Source organism: Nomascus leucogenys, chromosome 21 (genome assembly GCF_006542625.1).
Source record: "Nomascus leucogenys isolate Asia chromosome 21, Asia_NLE_v1, whole genome shotgun sequence".
Lineage (NCBI taxonomy): Eukaryota > Metazoa > Chordata > Mammalia > Primates > Hylobatidae > Nomascus > Nomascus leucogenys.
The window spans coordinates 4,988,825-5,009,024 of NC_044401.1; the positions used below are offsets into that span (position 1 = coordinate 4,988,825).

General features: G+C 39.9%; 1 protein-coding gene across 3 annotated transcripts in view; it reads left to right on the forward strand.

The window, feature by feature from the left end:
• The first annotated feature begins 7,371 nt into the window (after positions 1-7,371).
• LSAMP (limbic system associated membrane protein) overlaps positions 7,372-20,200 on the forward strand; it is a 645,347-nt gene continuing 632,518 nt past the window's right edge. For all 3 annotated transcript variants that reach the window (XM_003261841.4, XM_030801556.1, XM_003261840.4), the window contains exon 1: positions 7,372-8,073. In XM_003261841.4, coding sequence (XP_003261889.1) covers positions 7,919-8,073 — 155 coding nt within the window. In that variant the 5' untranslated portion in view covers positions 7,372-7,918. The remainder of the gene's footprint in view (positions 8,074-20,200) is intronic.

Sequence of the window (20,200 nt, forward strand, 5' to 3'; positions counted from 1 at the left end):
GCGATCTCGGCTCACTGCAAGCTCCGCCTCCCGGGTTCACGCCATTCTCCTGCCTCAGCCTCTCCGAGTAGCTGGGACTACAGGCGCCCGCCACCGCGCCCGGCTAATTTTTTGTATTTTTAGTAGAGACGGGGTTTCACCGTGGTCTCGATCTCCTGACCTCGTGATCTGCCCACCTCGGCCTCCCAAAGTGCTGGGATTACAAGCGTGAGCCACCGCGCCCTGTGCTTCATGTGTGTTCACCTTATTGCTCTATCTCATGAGTTTCTGGGTTCCTGAAAATAAGGACTCTGATTTTTGGTATTTTCAGTACTAATCAGCATCAAAGAGAAGACTGGACATACATGTTGATTAGTTTGCCTCTGTTCTGTACTGAAGAGCAGGTTTGAAAGGTCTGCCTTATAATTTTACAAAGACGATATTTAAGAGCTTCTAATGCCATTTCCCCATTAGACTTGCAGAAGGGCAGGGTGGTCAGTCTCGTACATCATTGTTTCCTTAGAGGCTAGCACAGTCCCTGTTATATGATAGGTCTCAATAATTATTCATTAATTTAATGAACTTTCTCATATATGGCAACACAACTGATTTGGCAGGTTTTATGAATCCTCTTCCTCTCATCTAGGCAATGCTCTTAGACTCAATATTAAAAGCACGAAGGGCTGAGAATGTGAATTACAGACAAGATAAGAAAGGAAGATACTTTTAAGCAGGTGGACTTCTGGGACCCTTTGAATAATATAATGACCTAATACTGAAATTGCCCTGCAGCTCGATATTGTCAGTAAACTCTGGAGAAAACATATTAGTGTTATTTACATGACTTATAGCCTCAAGATATTTAACTAGGCATTTTATTTAGATTTAGCAGGATAACTATTGCCTGATAAATATAGATATGTAAGGAAATATTTAGTAAAGTTTAATAATTATATAGCATCTGTTCCTCTTGTTATGCACTTCTTAATTTCTAACACACTGGCTTATTACACTGAAATTTAATTAACATACAATAAACATATTAATAGCAAGCAAAGTTTATACTTAAAGAAAAGCAGCAACTGGAACACTTTTTTTTGACTAGCTGGTATTAATAACAGCCTACTTGACATTCTGTCAGTTCTTATTTCATAATTTGATGAGTGGTGGCTTTCTACAAGAGTATACCAGAATTGAATTAATACAGTGAGGAGGAATGCTGGCATATGGAAAGCACTGATCACTTGTGATAGCAGATGGCCTTTTGGGGAAGATTTTCCCATTATGAGCAAATCTAGTCAACTCAATCTCCTTTCCATCTCATTTTTACCCCATAGTCTAAGCCAGTTGCCACTGGATGACTACGATTTTCTTCGGCTTGTTTCCTTGCTTCTGCTATTGCTCTTTTACTGTCCATTCTTCAATCTTTCTAAGATGTAAATCAGATCATGTCAATCCCTTGCTTATTCAGGTCACTAGACTAAAATCTAAATTTCTTACTTGGAACATTTTCATTATGACCCCTCCTCACTTTCTAATTTTTATGTGTCTTTTCCAACTACCCTCATAACATACACACAAACTACGTCCCAGGTTTATTGTCCTTGTTTTGGTTCCTGGTGTATGACACACTTAGTTCTACCTCAGGGCCTTTGCGAATGCCATTTCTTTTACCCGGAAAAGACTTCGTGCTGATATTTGCATGGAAGCCTCCTTAGATTTTGGGATTTAGTTAAAATACCAACCTCTTCAAAGAGGTGTTGCCTGACCACTTTTCTTTTTCTCTTTTTTTTTTTTTTTTTTTTTTTTTGAGACAGAGTCTTGCTCTGTCGCCCAGGCTGGAGTGCAGTGGCGCGATCTCTGCTCACTGCAAGCTCCGCCTCCCGGGTTCACGCCATTCTCCTGCCTCAGCCTCCCGAGTAGCTGGGACTACAGGCGCCCGCCAACACGCCCGGCTAATTTTTTGTATTTTTAGTAGAGACGGGGCCAGGATGGTCTCGATCTCCTGACCTCGTGATCCGCCCGCCTCGGCCTCCCAAAGTGCTGGGATTACAGGCTTGAGCCACCGCGCCCGGCCGATCGCTTTTCTTTATGTTCCCATCACCACATCTCCAGGCCATTTACTCTGTATCACACATTTTTCTTTAATAGCATTTATTTTCTGAAATAATCTTAATATGTATGTACTTTTATAGTGTTCATTTCTGCATCTAGGATACAAGTTCAGTAGAGGAGAGTCTTGGCCTGTCTTGATTCACTACTGTATCAATAAAAGCATATTGATCAAATGAATGAATTACAAACCTATTGGGCATGTCAGAATATGGAATTGTACACCCACCTCCACTATTCCTCAGTTCTCCTTGGTCTATTTTCAGATTGTAGGAATTGAAGTTACCACAACAACCACAGATAGAAGGTAGAATTTCCTGATTACCTGCTTATACTACTAACGTGTTGCTATACTGAAGATGCCATTACTGTCATCTTTCCAGATGTTGCAATATTCTTCCTGTATCTGGGGGTAGATCAAAAAGAGTAGTAGCAATGCAGATGCAGCAGTTTTTAGCTATTTCCACCTCCTTGTACATGGTGGCAGAGTGGAAAACCTAGAAAAGAGGAAGGTCCAAAGGCTGGTGTATATACTTCTGGGAAATAATAAGGCCCATGAAAATTACTTTTCTGATGTGCAAATGCATCAGTAAGTATAAGCACATTTATGTTTATGCATAATCAGGAGCAGAAGCAAGAAGTGAGGATGCAGGTAGCAGTTTAAGAATTCCAAAGATCTTTCAAAAACCGGGACAGATCCAAACATCGATGCCTATCAAAATAGAACAAGTGACCAAAGTATACTTACTTAGAAGCGAAAGACTGATATGATAATAATAGACCACAAAGACATGCACTAAATGCAAACCGAAGAGTGATTTTTTAATTGTGTAGGATGTGGACCACGTGTTTTACATCACTGCGGGAGGGGGTCTATAGTAAAGATTTGGACAATATTTAACTGACTTGCAGCCGACTGATTTTCTTAGGCAGTGATACACATGCTAATGAAGTGTCTGTATTGGAAGGGCTAGATTCCAGAGAAAACTCATATAAGATAGTGCTATGTTTATAAGCATAAACTGGGTTACTTGAATATTGCTAAATTATGATGAAATCATTGAAAATGTCATACCAGGGATCCTAAGGAAAAGTATTAACAATTCTGCATTTCTAGTTCATATGGAAATGTTAATTCCACTTAGAAAAGTAAGGTACAGGCATGGTGTTATTATGATTAAGAACTTACAACTGTAGAAATGTAGAGTAGTATATTAATATTATAGACATGTTGAGCATAAAATGCAAGCAGTGTTGCTAAATTAGTTGCACATTCCAGGCTACATCTGGATTTCATGTGAGCCTATTACCTTACAAAGCTAAACTGAAGAATAAACCTTTCATGCTTCTTAGGGCACTCAGACGTTAGCCAGTTTTTGTTTTCCCTGCAACATTTGTCCCTGGAGAGTGCCAGAATCTTCTAAAGCCTCTTTTAGAAAGGCAGTATGTTATTTTAAAGTAGTAGTTAAGATCATCTTACTTGGGTGATGATGGCTGTTTCACATGGCTAACAGCCATACTTGCCTCACAAATAACCTGAAAGTATGTTCATTTTTGCCAACCCTCTTGGAAAGATATATATAGTGGTTTACAAAAAAATAGCTTGTGTAAATTTCAGCCACACGTTTATTTGTTTCCTTCTCTACATTTCCAAAGAAAGAAAGCAGAGAAGTTAATATCAGGGTAGATTTAGGGGAGTGACCATTGGGATGAGATACATTATCCAATGTATATTGACTGTTGGATTTCTTAGAAAACAAGAGATCATGGAGGACAAAATACCAGAAGATTTCTATCAGTAAGTGAAAAGAGGAAGAACTCCGAGAAAGCATAATGTTGAAATGGAAGTAGATGGTGCACCCTCAAATACTTTTATTATTTTGTAAATGGTGAGGAAAGCCAAGTAAGTGAGCATAAGCATTTAATCACTCTTCCTTTCTTATATTTATCAAGTATAGAGTACTCCCTCTGGGCCAAGGGCTGGGTTAAAGAGTTGTACTTGAAGTGCTACCTGGATGTAAATAATAAATTTTAAATGAATAAAACAAACTTTGTAATTTTGAAATTGTTGAGAGATTCAGTCTAATTGAATTAGAAATAATTTCTAAACAGCCTAAATTAGAGAATTTTTAAAACATAGTCTTTTTAAAAAATTGCATCTTACTTTCAGTTGTCATAGTAAGTCAATTTAGTTTAACAAAAGCTGCCAAGAAATGGACTTTATTTAATACAGATATTTTAAAAAAGCTTTAATTACATTATATGATTTTTAAACACGTATATGCTTATAATTCTTTTCTCATTAGGTAGGTTAGGCAATTCTATAATTCTGATTACAATCCAGGTTTACTTTCGTATAGCCATTTCTCAGAGTGAATGTAGAGACAGATTCCAGATCTGATTGAGTTACTACAAATTCCACATTCCTACTACTTTGATGTAAATTACTTCGTATTTCAGTATGTTAAACATATGTTTTCTCCAAGCACCACCAGGCGAGTTCTTCTGGTAGTATGAGGTTACCAGTATAGGTATTAGCTAACAATCATGTATAAACATCTTCTGTTTATAATATGCTACCAGCCACCATACTTCCTCCTTGTCCTGAAAAAAACTTTTCTTTCTTCATACAAAATCTAGTTGACTGACACAGGAGAATACTCATACTCTTTAAATGTCTAATCCTTCCCCTCAGAGTATCTCTGCTCTTACTGGAGGTCATACTATTCACCTAGCACCAGCAATGGAAGCAGATGATTCTCATAGCTACCAGTCCCTTTTATCTCTCTTTTCTTCCACTTGACATGGAAGAAGCACCAGACCAAAGGATATATGTTAATTGAAGCCTTTGTCTAAGCTAACTCTTCATTCCCAAGTGCTTAAAATTAGCCTGACAAGGATGGTCAAGTCTGTTGGTGGTGTGGGGAAAGGGAGGGTGCTCTTTTCTCTGCAATCTTGGCAGAAAGTTATGTAATCCTTGCATCTTTGATCTTTGTTTGTTTGTTTGTTTTTTTGTTTGGCACTTGAAGCTCATTTGTCCATTGATACTGGGATTCACAGGATTATGAGTTTTGTAGTCCACTATCCACTTGGCCTAACTATTTCTCCCATGGCAAAATGGATTCCAAGTTTTAAACAGTTGAGTTATAACTTAGTGGTCGAACATTGGTTTATTAACTGGGCACTGCGTATAATCCCTGACATAGGACACCTTGATTTATATAAAATGAATGCACAGTACACATAAAATTAATTGAACTCCATCAATCATGGATTTGTGACAATTCAGATTCCAATCCTCAGTCTTTTCTTAAAAGCAAAATAGGCCTTCCTTTTTTTTCCTCATGTAATCTGTAAAAGTTCATCTATCTTTTAAACTGAAAACATGCGGCAGAAAAAGTGCTTTGAGTATTCTGAGGGCAAGCCAGTTTCAGCACAGTGTTTCCTTAAGGCTTGTGCTCTGGTGGGGTTTGATAAGGATTCCTAAACACGTTTCTTTCTTTCTTTTTATTTTATTTTTGGCAAATGTCCTAGGCTAAACATTTGCTTACATAAGAGGGATGGGTAGAATATCTCTCTATGGACATATTTATTTTTATATATATGGAATATTTATGGAAAGATATATAACAAACTGAAAATATACGTTGCCTCCAAAAAAGAGAAACGGGTTGCCTAAAGACAGGAATAAGAAGAAAACTACGGCCAGGCGCGGTGGCTCACGCCTGTAATCCCAGCACTTTGGGAGGCCGAGGCAGGTGGATCACGGGGTCAGGAGATCGAGACCATCCTGGCTGGCATAGTGAAAACCCGTCTCTACTAAAAAAAAATACAGAAATAATTAGCCAGGCGTCGTAGCGGGCGCCTGTGGTCCCAGCTACTCAGGAGGCTGAGGCAGGAGAATGGCGTGAACCCGGGAGGCAGAGCTTGCAGTGAGCCGAGATTGCGCCACTGCACTCCAGCCTAGGCAACAAAGTGAGACTCTGTCTCAAAAAAAAAAAAAAAGAAAAAAAAGAAAAAAAAAAAGAAGAAAACTACAATTCACTCTATAGCATCTTGTACCATTTGGTTTTTGTACCATATGAATACTGTCATTATTTCAATAAATATAATCAAAAAAGAGAAAAATAAAGTCCTTGGCTGGTACAAACACATTTTTTATCCTCAACATCAGTAATGAGGGAGATGTCCAACAGTGTCGGGCTCTCACTTGAGTGACTATCAGTGGTCTTTACGGTCCTCATCACTTGCTTGACTCATGGAATAAAAGGGGTGACAAATGATGGTAACCTGTCTGCCATTAGGAGGAATACTGCACACAGCCTTACTTAGTGTCTCCTTGCAAATGACAAGCTTTCTGATTTACAAATCTCCTTCCTTGCATATGAACATTTTGAGAAGTAAGTGCCAGGAGGAACTTGCAGAGCAATTCAATGTGCCCTTTAAATAGTAATCCTTAATACCATTACTCATGTGTAGGATTGAGTGAGGGTTTCCTGGAGAGTGAAGTTGATTTAGGGATCAGGGATCAGCTGCTGAGGCTGGCACTTGGAAAAAACAAGCCAAGCATTCACACCCCAGACCACTCAATACCAGCATTGTCTCCAATCCATCTTTCCTAAGAGGGTTCCAAGAGGGGGAGGGGATGAAGGAAGGAGAGAAAATAAACCATTTGAATCCTGTAAGAGAAAGTGCAGGAAAGAGGAAAGAATGAATAAGATTTGAACACGCAAAGCCAGTTGCCAAGAATGTTTCGTTTGAAATCAACTTTGGCTTTTAATCTTAGACTCCACTGTCAAGTTTCTCCTCAGTTTCCTTCTCCCATCTTTCTGGACGTTCCCCACCCTCACTCCCCACCTCAATGCTTTCCCGTCCTTCTCTGTCCCACTCCCCGCATTCGCAACTCTCCCTCCCACCTCCTTTTTCTTCTTTCCTCACCCCTTCCCTCTCCTTTCCTGGACTCTTTCTCCCGTTCTTTTATAACTTAAGTCCCTCTCCTTCTCCCGTCTCTCCTGAACAGTACCTCTAAGCTCCATTCCCCCTTCTTAAGGAAATCAGCCAGGCCTCAGATGGAGCTGTCGTCCTGACAACCCAAAGGCGCATCAGGCTTTCATTGAGGCTGGCTGCTGCTGAAGGGGGCAGTTGTGCAAAGCGAGGGGCCACGTCGAGGGGAGGGCGGAGGGGATGACGTGGAGGGGCTGTTGAAAACCAGCAGGGTGGGGGGAGGGTGGGGGAGGGTGGGGGGTGGGGGGAGTTGCTGAGCAGAGAGAGCGCCAGGGACTGGGAGAAACAGGAAAGGGAGGAGGGGGAGAGAGGCTCTGGGTTGCTGCTGCTTCTGCTGCTTCTGCTGCTGCTGCTGCTGCTGCTGTGTGGCTGTTTCTGTACACTCACTGGCAGGCTTGGTGCCGGCTCCCTCGCCCGCCCGCCCGCCCGCCCGCCAGCCTGGGAAAGTGGGTTACAGAGCGAAGGAGCTCAGCTCAGACACTGGCAGAGGAGCATCCAGCCACAGACAGACCAAACAAGAACCCCTTCCTTGGCTTCCTCTTCAGCTCTTCCAGAGGGCTTGCTATTTGCACTCACTCTTTTGAAATTGTGTTGCTTTTACTTTTCACCCTTCTGCTTGGGTTTTATGAGGGCTTTGTTAAGTCTTAGAGGGAAAAGAGACTGAGCGAGGGAAAGAGAGAGGCAAAGTGGAAAGGACCACAAACTGGCAAAGCCCGCTCTGCGCTCGCTGTGGATGAAAGCCTCGTGTTGGTGAAGCCTCTCCTCGCGAGCAGCGCGCACCCCTCCAGAGCACCCCGCGGACCCGCACCTCGGCGTGGCCACCATGGTCGGGAGAGTTCAGCCAGATCGGAAACAGTTGCCGCTGGTCCTACTGAGATTGCTCTGCCTTCTTCCCACAGGACTGCCCGTTCGCAGCGTGGATTTTAACCGAGGCACGGACAACATCACCGTGAGGCAGGGGGACACAGCCATCCTCAGGTAGGGCTTTCGGGCAACTTTTCTGCTGCGCGTGTCTACGTGTGTGTGTGTGTGTGTGTGTGTGTGTGCCTGATCTCATTGAACTCCAGCTCCTGATGCTGCAGGCTTGTGGTGTGTGTGTATGTATGTGTGTGGTGAGTGTGCGTGTGTCCCCGTTTTACTGACTGGTTGGCATTATAGCTAACAAAATTCAAGGGAATTCTGGTCCCTGTCAAGCAGCAGTGGTGTTGGTTAAATGTTGTTCGGTTCTTAGGACCTTGTTTCTCTTATCAAGGAAGCCTAACTTCACCCATGGCATTAGTGACTTCTGGGCAGTATTCTTGCTATTGTAATTGCTGTTGCATTGCACTTGAGAGTTTTGTTGGGAGTCCTTAATTCTTAAAGAAAGGTTGTTGGATTATGGCTCTCAGAGAGTAGTACACAGTACTGCATTCTCCTTGCTCCTCCCGTGTCTGTGTGTGTGTGTGTGTGTGTGTGTGTGTTTTCATGCCAACACACACACACACACACACATCAAGGCTGTGTGTGAGGGTTTCTGATAGAAGACTTTCTGTAAGGATCTTCTAATTGACATGGAGGGCAATAAATCAATCTTAGAACTTTGGTTGGTTAGTGAGCCTTTTCTGGAATGTGGATATAAATCAACACAAGATATGAAGAGCAGAAAGAAAAGGAACTTGCCAAATTGCTGATATTTAAGAGTAGGAGTGTTAAACACAGAGGTTGGGAAAGAATTAACCTGGCATGAAATGGATATTTCAAATTGATTATTGACTTCAAAGTCTTTTTTTCTGTGCTGCTCTGCCAGACTCTAAAATAATTTGAGATTGAAATTTGGAAAGGAAGAGTCCCAAGTCCTTGGGAGTTTGACCCCTATCAGGTACTGTGAGCTAGAGAGACTCAAATGAGACCTAGTCATATTTTTATTTCTAAAATGCTCCAAGGTTATTTTTTGTGCTTCTCTTTTCTCTTCCTCCTCTCCACCAACTGTACCTACCCCTTGTTCTTTTTTTCTAGCTTTCCTTGAATTTCTGGCAGATGCTAACAAAAAGAAAGAATCATTCTCCTTGGAGATCTTTTAAAATCTCATTTCCTTCAAACAAAATGACCCAGTGTCAGTCTGTCTATCTAGCTAATATTGCTTGTTGTGGCAATAAAAACACAGTATACGATAGAAAATAAACCTCTAATCTGTGTGCAAGGAGCTGATAGTGCATAAACCCTGGGGCATCAGGGAGCAGTTCTCTGGCAGAGCTGCCGACAGCAGCAAAGTTTTCTTTCCTTTTCTCAGAAATAAATTTGGTTGGCTCTCACAGTGTCCTGCTTTGGGAGCTCTAGCGTTGTTAGAGAGGAAAGTGTGTGTTGTGTGCCGTGCATTGCATGTGTGTGTGTTGTGTGGGTACATGTTTCTCCAGATTGTAAAAAGTAAGAAAATGCTAACGTGTAAGCACTCCTTTCTTCATTTCCTGAGCATTGGGTGATTATGAATCCCAAATATCCTACTATCCAAAGCAGATTTTCCCGTCTAGCTCTTCAGCCTTATAAACCTGCATGTATGATTTATCCACATGGAGTAGTAAGATTTATGGAGTAATTTATCTGTTTGCAAAGGAATTTGGACATGGTGCAGAAAATGTTTTTGCAAACACACAAGCATGCCACTTCAATTGCTAACATTCACACTCCCTAACATCATTAACCCTTTAATGGTGAAGCACTCTATATAAATATATGCTATCCCTAGAAATTTTGTTCACTGGTTACAAGATTGAATGTGAGAAAAATGAGTAACTTGAATGTATAAGTTTTTTATTTCAGTGTCCTTGAGCTTTGTAAGGTCTTTCTAAGTTAGCATCTCCTATACCTTAAACTATAGTTGTCCAAGAGTTAGATAAGTATAGAAATGTTAATTCAGAAGAATAAAAATATTCTTATACTTTCATACAGAGGCAGTCTCACTGTATACATATCTATGGATGATACATATGTGCTTTTGTATGTCTATGGCGCAATAGAAACAGAGTTTTAAACATTACGCTTTAGTAGACATTACAGTGTGGAAATAGGGACTTTGAGAGAAAAAATAAACACAGAACCACTTATTCTCTGGGAAAGAAAAGACAGACAAACAGAGCATGCAAATAAGTCGCCTATGAAACACCATTTCTTTTCCAGACCTCACCTTACATGCCCTCTTTTTTATTTCCTTGCCTTGGACAGGGGTTTATTTTGGGGTTGGTGGAGCTTCATCAGAATTAACTATGGAGAGAATTCCCTTTGTCTTCTTAGCTGACCTTCTTCTCATTCTCTTTAAATCCAGTAAGCTTTGTGGGTCAGTTTCCTGGTGAAGAATGGTGCTCTTGCTTTCTGTTTATAAGGCCAGACTGGGAAAGGCGTGTTTTCACTTTATTTGTGACATTTTACTGAGTGCATGAGCTTTCAGGGAAGGAAAGGAAGGAGAACTTGATTCATTGGGAGCCACAGTAGATGTCTGGCACCGAGAAAGTGAAATGGCTAGGAGAAAAAAATAATTCTCTTAGTGAGTCTGTGGCCCTGAATAATATGAGATGGCAACAGGAGACAAGGGAGGTTTGTAATTCTGGTAATCCAGTGAAAGGAGTTTGGCTGTCTGTCCCCAAAACATTTACCTTCACTGACTTAAAGTTTTCTGTGAAACAAGAGTTTCTTTTGGGGATTGTTGCTCATTTTTGTATAATTATGATCTTTAGTGTAATTATGCATCAGATAGGAGAGTGCACACTAGGCTTCAGGTCTTGCCCTGCAGTTTCTATCATTTTGAAAATAATAAAAACTATATAATTATGATGACAAAACTGGAGGGAGAGAGAGATAGCCTCATGTATACATACCTAACTCAATTATTTTCTAGAGGAGATTACAGACCTGTATGAGAAATTATATAAAGAACTAAAGATAACCACAATACCAACTTCTATCCCAGCGACAAGGAATCAAAGTGTGATTCACAGAGTAGTGGCAGCAGCAGCAGCATCCTTGGAGGTCCTCCCTAAATAGAACAACCAGAATCTGCATTTATATTTGTGTGCACAGGAAAGAGTGAGACACGCTTATCCACAGGACTTCAGTCATGAAGCTGCCTCAGGTGCTTTTCTAAACAGAGTCTACCTGCCTCATTACCAGCTCCCACAGGAGTAAGAGTTCAATTACTGGATGAGTTTCTAACACTGTTTCTTCCCTCCTACCCTCATACCCATAGAGATTCACCTCCTGCATAATATTGGAAGGTTGAGACTATGTATTAATAGTTCTCTTACAAGTCAAAGAATAGCGGAAATAGAGAGTATTTCAAACCAACCTTTAAAATTTCATTTTTAATGGTCCTACTGACCATATTTTCAACATGAGTGGCAGATTTCTGAAAAGATAACAATAAAATATTTGGCCACAAAGAACCATGTTAGTTTTGGAATACATTATATTATCACATATCTATTCATAAGGCAACTTTGTAAAATGTACATACACATGCGTATCTGGATATAAAACAAGTGGGCATGTGATAAAATACAGGGACTTCACACTTGTGACTTTAAATACTCTAAATTCAAGGTAATAAAATTTTATTTAGCTCACAATTCTGACCCTATTTGATGTTTACAAGATACTATAATACTTTTAATGATAATAACATTGTTCCCAGTTAAATGTCAGCGTACCTAACAAGTATTACAGATTCCCAAGGAAACTAAGGATCTAAATGAAGAATAGCTAATGTTTAGTTTTTTCAAATTTGAGGTCTTTAATTCCCTGCTTGTTTCTACACCAAGGGCAGAAAAGAAGAAAAAACAAAAGGAGATTTGATTATTTGATAGTAAAATATAAAGATCTTGTTCAAATTTCTGTTTATCTTCTGTAAGTCATGTGGAATGGCAAAATTCACTAATAAAGTGTCAACACTCAAATTCTTGATACGGTATGTGATTTTCTATGACTTACAATTCACTGTTTGAAACAAACTGTGGGCATGGGCCTACTGGGTAAGTTTGTGACCATCATGAAATTTTCTTTTTCTGTAGTTAAATCACTAAATGTTATCCAAATTTGTTGGTTAGCCCTGATACTTTAAGGATCGTGCATTGCAGATAAATCCTTTATCACATATACTTAGTAAATAATGGAGTATAGCATACTATATATCATCTAGGAATATGGCACATTATATACATTTTGTTAAAGAATATGTACCTGTGAACTTTATCATTTGTTGTCATTTATGGCCTGAGAAACACAGTGGGAAAATCTAAGAAAAGCAAATTGTGGCCATCTGTGTTTCTGTAAGTATGGGACATGTAAGTGCGTCTATACACACATACAGTACACAGGCGATTTTTATTTTATGTGGTTTGACTTAGAATGACGTATTTGTAGAATTGTGGAAAGAACCAAAGGTGACTGACTCATCCAGTAAGTCACTGGTGACGGTTAAACGTTTGTGTTTCTCAAAGCTGATTCCATATAACAGCAAACTCTGCCCAAAAAGGATTAGTGCATTTTACTGTGGTCTCTGAGAGTGCCAAATACAAAGGGCTGTGACTCACCTGATAGGAGGTTGCCTCAGTATCCTTGTCCCTCTTGCTGTCATCATCTGAACCTCAGAGATATCCCTCCTCCAGGGCATATCTTACAGCTTATAGCCACTGGTCCTGTTTTTCTCTCAATGTCCTGCCTGTTAGTTTGTACGACTCAGAAGATCTGGGCTCTGAATTTGGATCTATCCTTGCATGCTATAACTTTAAGCAAGCCTCTTGAATACTTGGAGCTTCAGTTTCATTTACAAAATGCTGAAACTATCGGCCAGGTGCGGTGGCTCACGCCTGTAATCCCAGCACTTTGGGAGGCTGAGGCGGGGCGGGGGGGGGGGGGGGGGGGGGGGGGGGGGGTGGGGGGGGGGGGTGGGGGGGGTGGGATCACAAGGTCAAGAGATTGAGACCATCCTGGCCAACATGGTGAAACCCCATCTTTACTAAAAATACAAAAATTAGCTGGGTGTGGTGGCGTGCACCTGTAGTCCCAGCTGCTTGGGAGACTGAGAAAGGAGAATTGCTTGAACCTGTGAGGTGGAGGTTGCAGTGAGCCAAGATCGCACCACTGCACTCCAGCCTGGCGACAGAGCGAGACTCTGTCTCAAAAATAAATAAATAAATAAATAAATAAATAAAATGCTGAAACTATCAATTTTAGTTACCCTACAGGGTTGTTTTAAGACATTCACAGGAGGTAAGGTAGAAGTTTGTTGAATTGTAAACTGCTACACAAATGGAAACAATCAATGGCTTTTCATCCACATACAGCCAGTTATTTAGACTTCAGGGAATTCTTTTTTTTTTTTTTTTTTTTTTTTTAGGCCAATGTGTCTCAAATTTCAGTGTGTATGTGGAGGGCTGGCTATAGCAGACTGCTTGACCTCCATCGCTAGAGTTTTTGAGTCAGTAGGTCCCTGGTAAGTCTGACAATTTGCATTTCTCACAAGTTCTCAGGTGATGCTGATACTACAGGATACTACAAGTGTGATCCACAAATGGGCATCTTAAGTATCACATAGTTGCATGTTAAAAAAACAAAATCTCAGGACCTATGCTGGAGGGACTAAATCAAAGTCCACATTTTAATAAGACTTCTAAGCGATTTGCTAGCGTATTGAGGTTGGAGAAGCACTGCATTCGATAGTTCACAGCCATGGGAGCACAGTACTGTCAGCTGGGGAACTTTTAAAAAATACTGATGCCACATATCCTCTCCACTCAGAAATTCTGATGCAGTTTGTTCGGGGAAGGGACTGGGCACAGGTTGTTGTTCTTTTGTCTTTTAATGACTCTGCTATGTACATAGAGGTAAAAAGCAATGCCTAACTGGATAAGGAATCTCTTTTACAAATCATTTTCAGGGCAGCACTAAATAGATATCAGTAAAAAAATTGGAGCCAACGTTGTATCGTATGAGAAATATGTCAATAGCCAAAGATGAACAGATTCAAACAGGAGAGAGGAAATAGACCACCGTAAATCCATTTTTATTACACAATTTCATCCTTATGAAGCCATGGAAAATGGGGTGACTTTATTTAATATGGATCAGTTTTACATAATGTCTGTGGAAATAACATAAAGCTTATTGTTCTGTGCTGTCTCTCATTTGGGTTAGACAAGGTACAGAACTGTTCTAAGTTGTTTTTGTTGTTGCTTCTAATGCTATCACTAAGGGAGAAAACAGACAATATTTAGACAAGGAAAATGGCTTCTGTGCCAACATATTCAAGCACGGTAAATTCTGTGCACTTATATACATGAATATGTGATTTGCAAAATAATTGTATTTGTATAATTCATCTCAAATTTATATAGTGATTTCTCTTTAGTTGAAACTTATAGACAAGCCTGTGTCATAGATAAAGACTTTTCATAAAAGATATAATAAGTTCAAAATGGTCAATAAGTAGTCAGAAGATCAACCTCTTAATAGCATGAAATACTGTAATCTATTAAATAAAGATAACTGACAACTAGTTTTGCCTACTACACAAGCTATTTTTATAATCGAATGATATTGTATGTATCAAAGTATTTTATAAACTACATAATGGTATAAACTATAAACTCTTAAGACTATAGTCATATATTTACAGCAGGATATAACTTTTAGAAAATTTTAAAAATGTAAGAAAACAAGCCTTTTATTCTTATTTCTATGCTATACACAGGCCATTTGCACTACGATGTTTTTATTATTTCATTTCAAGTCTTTTAAAGTCACAAGTATCTTATGATATAGTTGAGTTTCTTATCAGGAGTGTAGGGCAAGTAGACTTTTTTTTTTTTTTTGCAGTTACCTGTAATTAAAACTTAATCTCCAGTTAATGTGTGATTAACCTTTACAAAATAAAACCCTTTGCTTCAGATTTTGTTAATTACTGTAGATATGTAGAATAGGAAAGGCCTTGGAGATTAGGCAGTCCACCATCTCATTTTAAAGTGATGTAACTGAGAAGAGAAAAATTTAGTTCGCTATCCAAAAACTTGAGTGATCAATTGAGAATTAGAACTCATGTATTTTAATTTTCATTTCACAGTACCACGGAGATTACCTTTTTGGTTTTCATTTTATCTGATGAAATGCCATTTTTATTATACATAAAAGTATGCTTAAAAATGTCTTTCTCTCCTCTTCTTTCCTCTCCTCTCCTCTTCTCTCCTCTCCCCTTCCCTTCTCTCCCTCCTCCTCCCTCCAGTTCTTCCCTCTTCCCTTCTCTCCTCCCTTCCTCTCCCCTTTTCCCTCTCTCTCCTCCCTGTAAATCAAATCTGCATTTACCTGTGGAGGATCATCCAGTTAGTTCTGGTCAAGGAGGATTTGTTTTAAGGAAATGTCCCATCTTTCACATGTCTACTATCTGTCTATACCACAAGGGTTTTCCTTCCTCCACTTGCAGCTTCCAGCTTATTGGTTTTTACTATTATTTTTTTCCATAAGTTATTGGGATACAGGTGGTATTTGTTTACATGAGTAAGTTCTTTAGTGGTGATTTGTGAGATCCTGGTGCACCCATCACCGGAGCAGTATACACTGCACCATACTTGTTGTCTTTTATTCCTCGCCCCCCTTCCCCCAAGTCCCCAAAGTCTATTGTATCATTCTTATGCCTTTGTGTCCTCATAGCTTAGCTCCCACATATCAGTGAGAACATATGATATTTGGTTTTACATTCCTGAGTTACTTCATTTAGAGTAATAGTCTCCAATCTCATCCAGGTCATTGCAAATGCTGTTAATTCATTCCTTTTTATGGCTGAGTAGTATTCCACTGTGTATATGCATATATATATATATATATATATATATATATATATATATATATATATACTTTATCCACTTGTTGATTGATGGGCATTTGGGTTGACTTCACCATTTTGCAATTGTGAATTGTGCTGCTATAAACATGCATGAAACATGCGTATGCAAGTATCTTTTTTGAATAATGACTTCTTTTCCTCTGGGTAGATATCCAGTAATGGGATTGCTGGATCAAATGGTAGTTCTAGTTTTAGTTCTTTAAGGAATCTCCACACTGTTTTCCATAGTGTCTGTACTAGTTTACATTCCCACCAGCAGTGTAGAAGCGTTCTCTGATTGCTGCATCCATGCCAGCATCTGTTGTGTTTTGATTCTTCGATTACGGCCATTCTTGGAGGAGTAAGGTGCTATCGCATTGTAGTTTTGATTTTCATTAGTGATGTTGAGCATTGTTTCATATGTTTGTTGGCCATTTGTATATCTTCTTTTGAGAATTGTCTGTTCATATGCTTAGCCCACTTTTTGATGGGATTTTTTCTTACTGATTTGTTTGAGGTCATTGTAGATTCTGGATATTAGTCTTTGTCAGATGTATAGACTGTGAAGATTATCTCCCAGTCTGTGGGTTGTCTGTTTGCTCTGCTGACTGTTCCTTTTGCTGTGCAAAAGCTCTTTGGTTTAATTAGATCCCAGCTATTTATCTTTGTTTTTATTGCAATTGCTTTTGGGTTTTGGGTCATAAAATTCTTGCCTAAGCCAATGTCTAGAAAGGTTTTTCCAATGTTATCTTCTAGAATTTTTGTGGTTCCAGGTCTTAGGTTTAAGTCCTTAATCCATCTTGAGTTTATTTTTGTATGAGTTGAGAGATGAAGATCCAGTTTCATTCTCCTACATGGGGCTAGCCAGTTATCCCAGAACCATGTGTTGAAAAGGGTGTCCGTTCCCCACTTTATGTTTTTGTTTGCTTTGTCAAAGATCATTCCCAAAGCTGTTTTTGCATTTGGTAGAACCGCTACAAGGATCCCTTGTTCCTCACAACCCAGGCCCCCTTTTAAGAAAATTCTTTTCCTCTTGTTTCTGGTACCTCTGCCTGTTACTCAGTCTTCTCATCTGAATTTGACCCTTTCTCCCAGTTACTACAGCCTAGTTTCTAAACCTGCTGCCTTCTTATTGTTATTTATGAACTTCTGCCTGGTTAAGTTTCCTACCACTGTCCCTCTTAGAGGGACCCTGATTAGGATGGATGTAGATATTCTTTGAACACCCTCAAGAGGTTCTCTACTCATTACAGTCCCTGTAGATTTATTATTTAAAATCCTTTGAGGAAGGCAGAACTTTTTTCCCCAATAGATACAAAATTTACCTTGGGCTAACAATGAAGCTGATGGTGGCCAATTGGGAGGAACTGGGTATAGATCCAGCTCTGGCTCCTGAGTGGTGAAGGCAGTGTGCAAAAAGCCCTCTTGCATGTGTCTAGTGGTTTCTGGTGTGGCACACAGGACAAGATCTCTTGAGGTTTTCTGAGCAGTGAGAGCGAGAGGTGGAGCTAGAGACATCCAACAAAGTCTTATCAAGAGAAGGACAAAGCAGAATAAGGAGAAATAACAGGCCAGCACCCCCTAGTTAGTCCCACAGGGAGGCAGGCAGCGGTGACACAGAGGTTGTCAGCTGATGGTGAAGACTCAGTTACAAGCCCCAGGAGTTTGGGAAAGGAACAGAGTCCTTGGGACAAGAGCTGACTTGAACTTGAGTCTTCAGGAATTAGGGACTTAGACCTGAGCACATTACCAAGATGGGTAACTTAGTTAAGGAGTAAAAGAGAGGGTCCCAGTTTTTAGAGCTGAAGCTCTGTACCAAAGCTATAGTAACCCAGGGATGACTTGAAGGTTAATCTCAGGGCACGGAGCTCCATCTTTTAAAACTCTTACTGTATAATCTCAGATCCTAAAACCTGGTCTAGCTCTGTGGGGAAAAGACGGTGACAAAGTTCTGACATTAAGTAAGAGCTGAACTCGTGCTTCTTCCTGTCTTAGTTAAGTTTACCAGATCACATCTTCAGTCTACTTAGAACTTCCAGACTTCACGGAGTTGGCAGAATGAAGGACCTGAGATGGCCTATGTAAGGCCCGTTGTTTTCCAGTACGCATCTAAACATGTCACTCGATCCTTCAAAGAACATCCACAGCGTAAAGTCAAAGCCCCGGCCGGGCGCAGTGGCTCACGCTCTAATCCCAACACTTTGGAAGGGTGAGGCTGGCGGATCACAAGTTCAAGAGATCGAGACCATCCTGGCCAATGTGGTGAAACCCCATCTCTACTAAAAATACAAAAATTAGCTGGGCGTGGTGGCACATGCCTGTAGCCCCAGCTACTCGGAGGCCGAGGCAGGAGAATGGCTTGAACCTGGGAGGCAGAGTTTCAGTGAGCGGAGATTGCGCCACTGCACTTGAGTCTAACAACAGAGCAAGACTCCTCCTTCTCCTTCTACCCCTCACTCCACCAAACATCTATACTAGTTACCTCTTTGCTCCTCCTTCAAGACTTAAGGCTCAGTTCTGGTGCTATCTCGTTCAGGAAATCCTCCTTAATTCTCCCAAGCTAAGCTAAGTATCCTGTTTATTATCACTGCTAGCCTCTCTGAATACTTTAAACTTTGCATTTATACATGTCTTAAAAACATCTTGTTTACTTGTGTCTTGCCTCAAATATAGGCATTTCATTTGCTTTACCTTTTCATCCCAGAATTTAGCTCAGTACCCGTGGATGCTCAAATAAATATTTGCCTACTGAATTGAACAGAGAAAGATGGTTGTACTATAAATCAAGCTGACTGAAGTTGATTTATAAAAGAGGAAACACCTTAGAAGAAGATCAGACTGAAGGAAGATATTTTGGTGAAGTCAGCCACCACTGGAGTAATTGTGGATGTGGGGCTGAAGAGGGTCTAGTCGTAAAATCACAGATAGATAATTCTCTGATTTTTGGTAAGGTAAAGAGATTTGGTTAGAAATACCTTCGATATTTCCCATTGCAGTTATTCTTTTCAGGAATTGTCTTTTTAGAAAATGAGAAGGGCAAATGGGGGTATTTTGGGAAGGATCCCAAAGCTTCAGAGTTACAGACATAGGGACCTAGACAAAGCATGCCCCTTTCTTAGGTAAAATAGTAGTTTCTGACAGAACAAGGAGTCACTCAATGGCCCTGAAGTGAGATATGTGTGAAGAGGTCAGTATCCTGGGTAGCTCTGAGAAGAAGGAATCTACCTTCCTGGAGTGCTGGGTGGCTTTCTCCCTCTAGGGGTGACTGCAAATTTTCAGGGATTAAATAGGGGATTTGGGAGTTACTTAAATAGCAGGATTGTGTGCAACAGGTATATTCATCTCCATCAATCCATTCTAGTTTCTTTTGAAATGAGGCAATGTGCATATCACTTACATTTATTTGACTGAAACTGGTTATTCGTACTGATAGTGATGCTTACCTGGGCATTGCGTCTTAGAGCTCATTACACATTCCTGGAAAAATTAAAACTGGAATGTTCAGTGGAATTTGTAATAATCCCACATTTCCTTCTGTATATCTTTCCCTAATGTACCAGGGTATTATTTATGTAAGATAGGAGGGAAACCAATAACCATGAGGAAAAATGCAACCTAGCTTTCCATAAAATAATGCATTACTGTTTATTCTATTGTAATTGTCTAATGATGCATTTCTATATTGAACCTCTATAATTTGACTAAAATTAATTCTATCCTTTCTAAAGTTGTACTTTAGTTATGCTACTATTTGCCACCCTATCCTACTAGAAACAAAATATTAAAAAAATAAACTGATGCAGCCTCACACTAAGTCATGCATAGTATCTACATGTGAAAACGATGACTGGGAAACAGAGTTGGTTTCCTGACTTCTGATTGTTTGTTTCATTACACACACCTCACTCTAGCATATGTGTGTTAGGGCTGTTCATTTTATGAGACGTAAGCCACATATGGTTGCCAATTTGTAGCTGGTGTTTGTTTTGAGATAATTAAAGATCGCTGTCACCTTATACAAGTTCATGATGTAATTGTATAAGCGTATCTAAAGATCAGCATTCTATGTTGCTGAATCATTAACTTAGCAGGAGAATGGATTTTTTTCTTTGTCTCTCTTTCTGACCTCTGTTCTATCTCTTTTGGCACTAATGTGATGCACTGATCATCACCACAACAATAAACTGCTTAAAGTCTACAAGGTATTACTTGATTGGATAAACCTCTAGATTGGGCATGAAAAAATTTAGCCTTTAGTTCTGC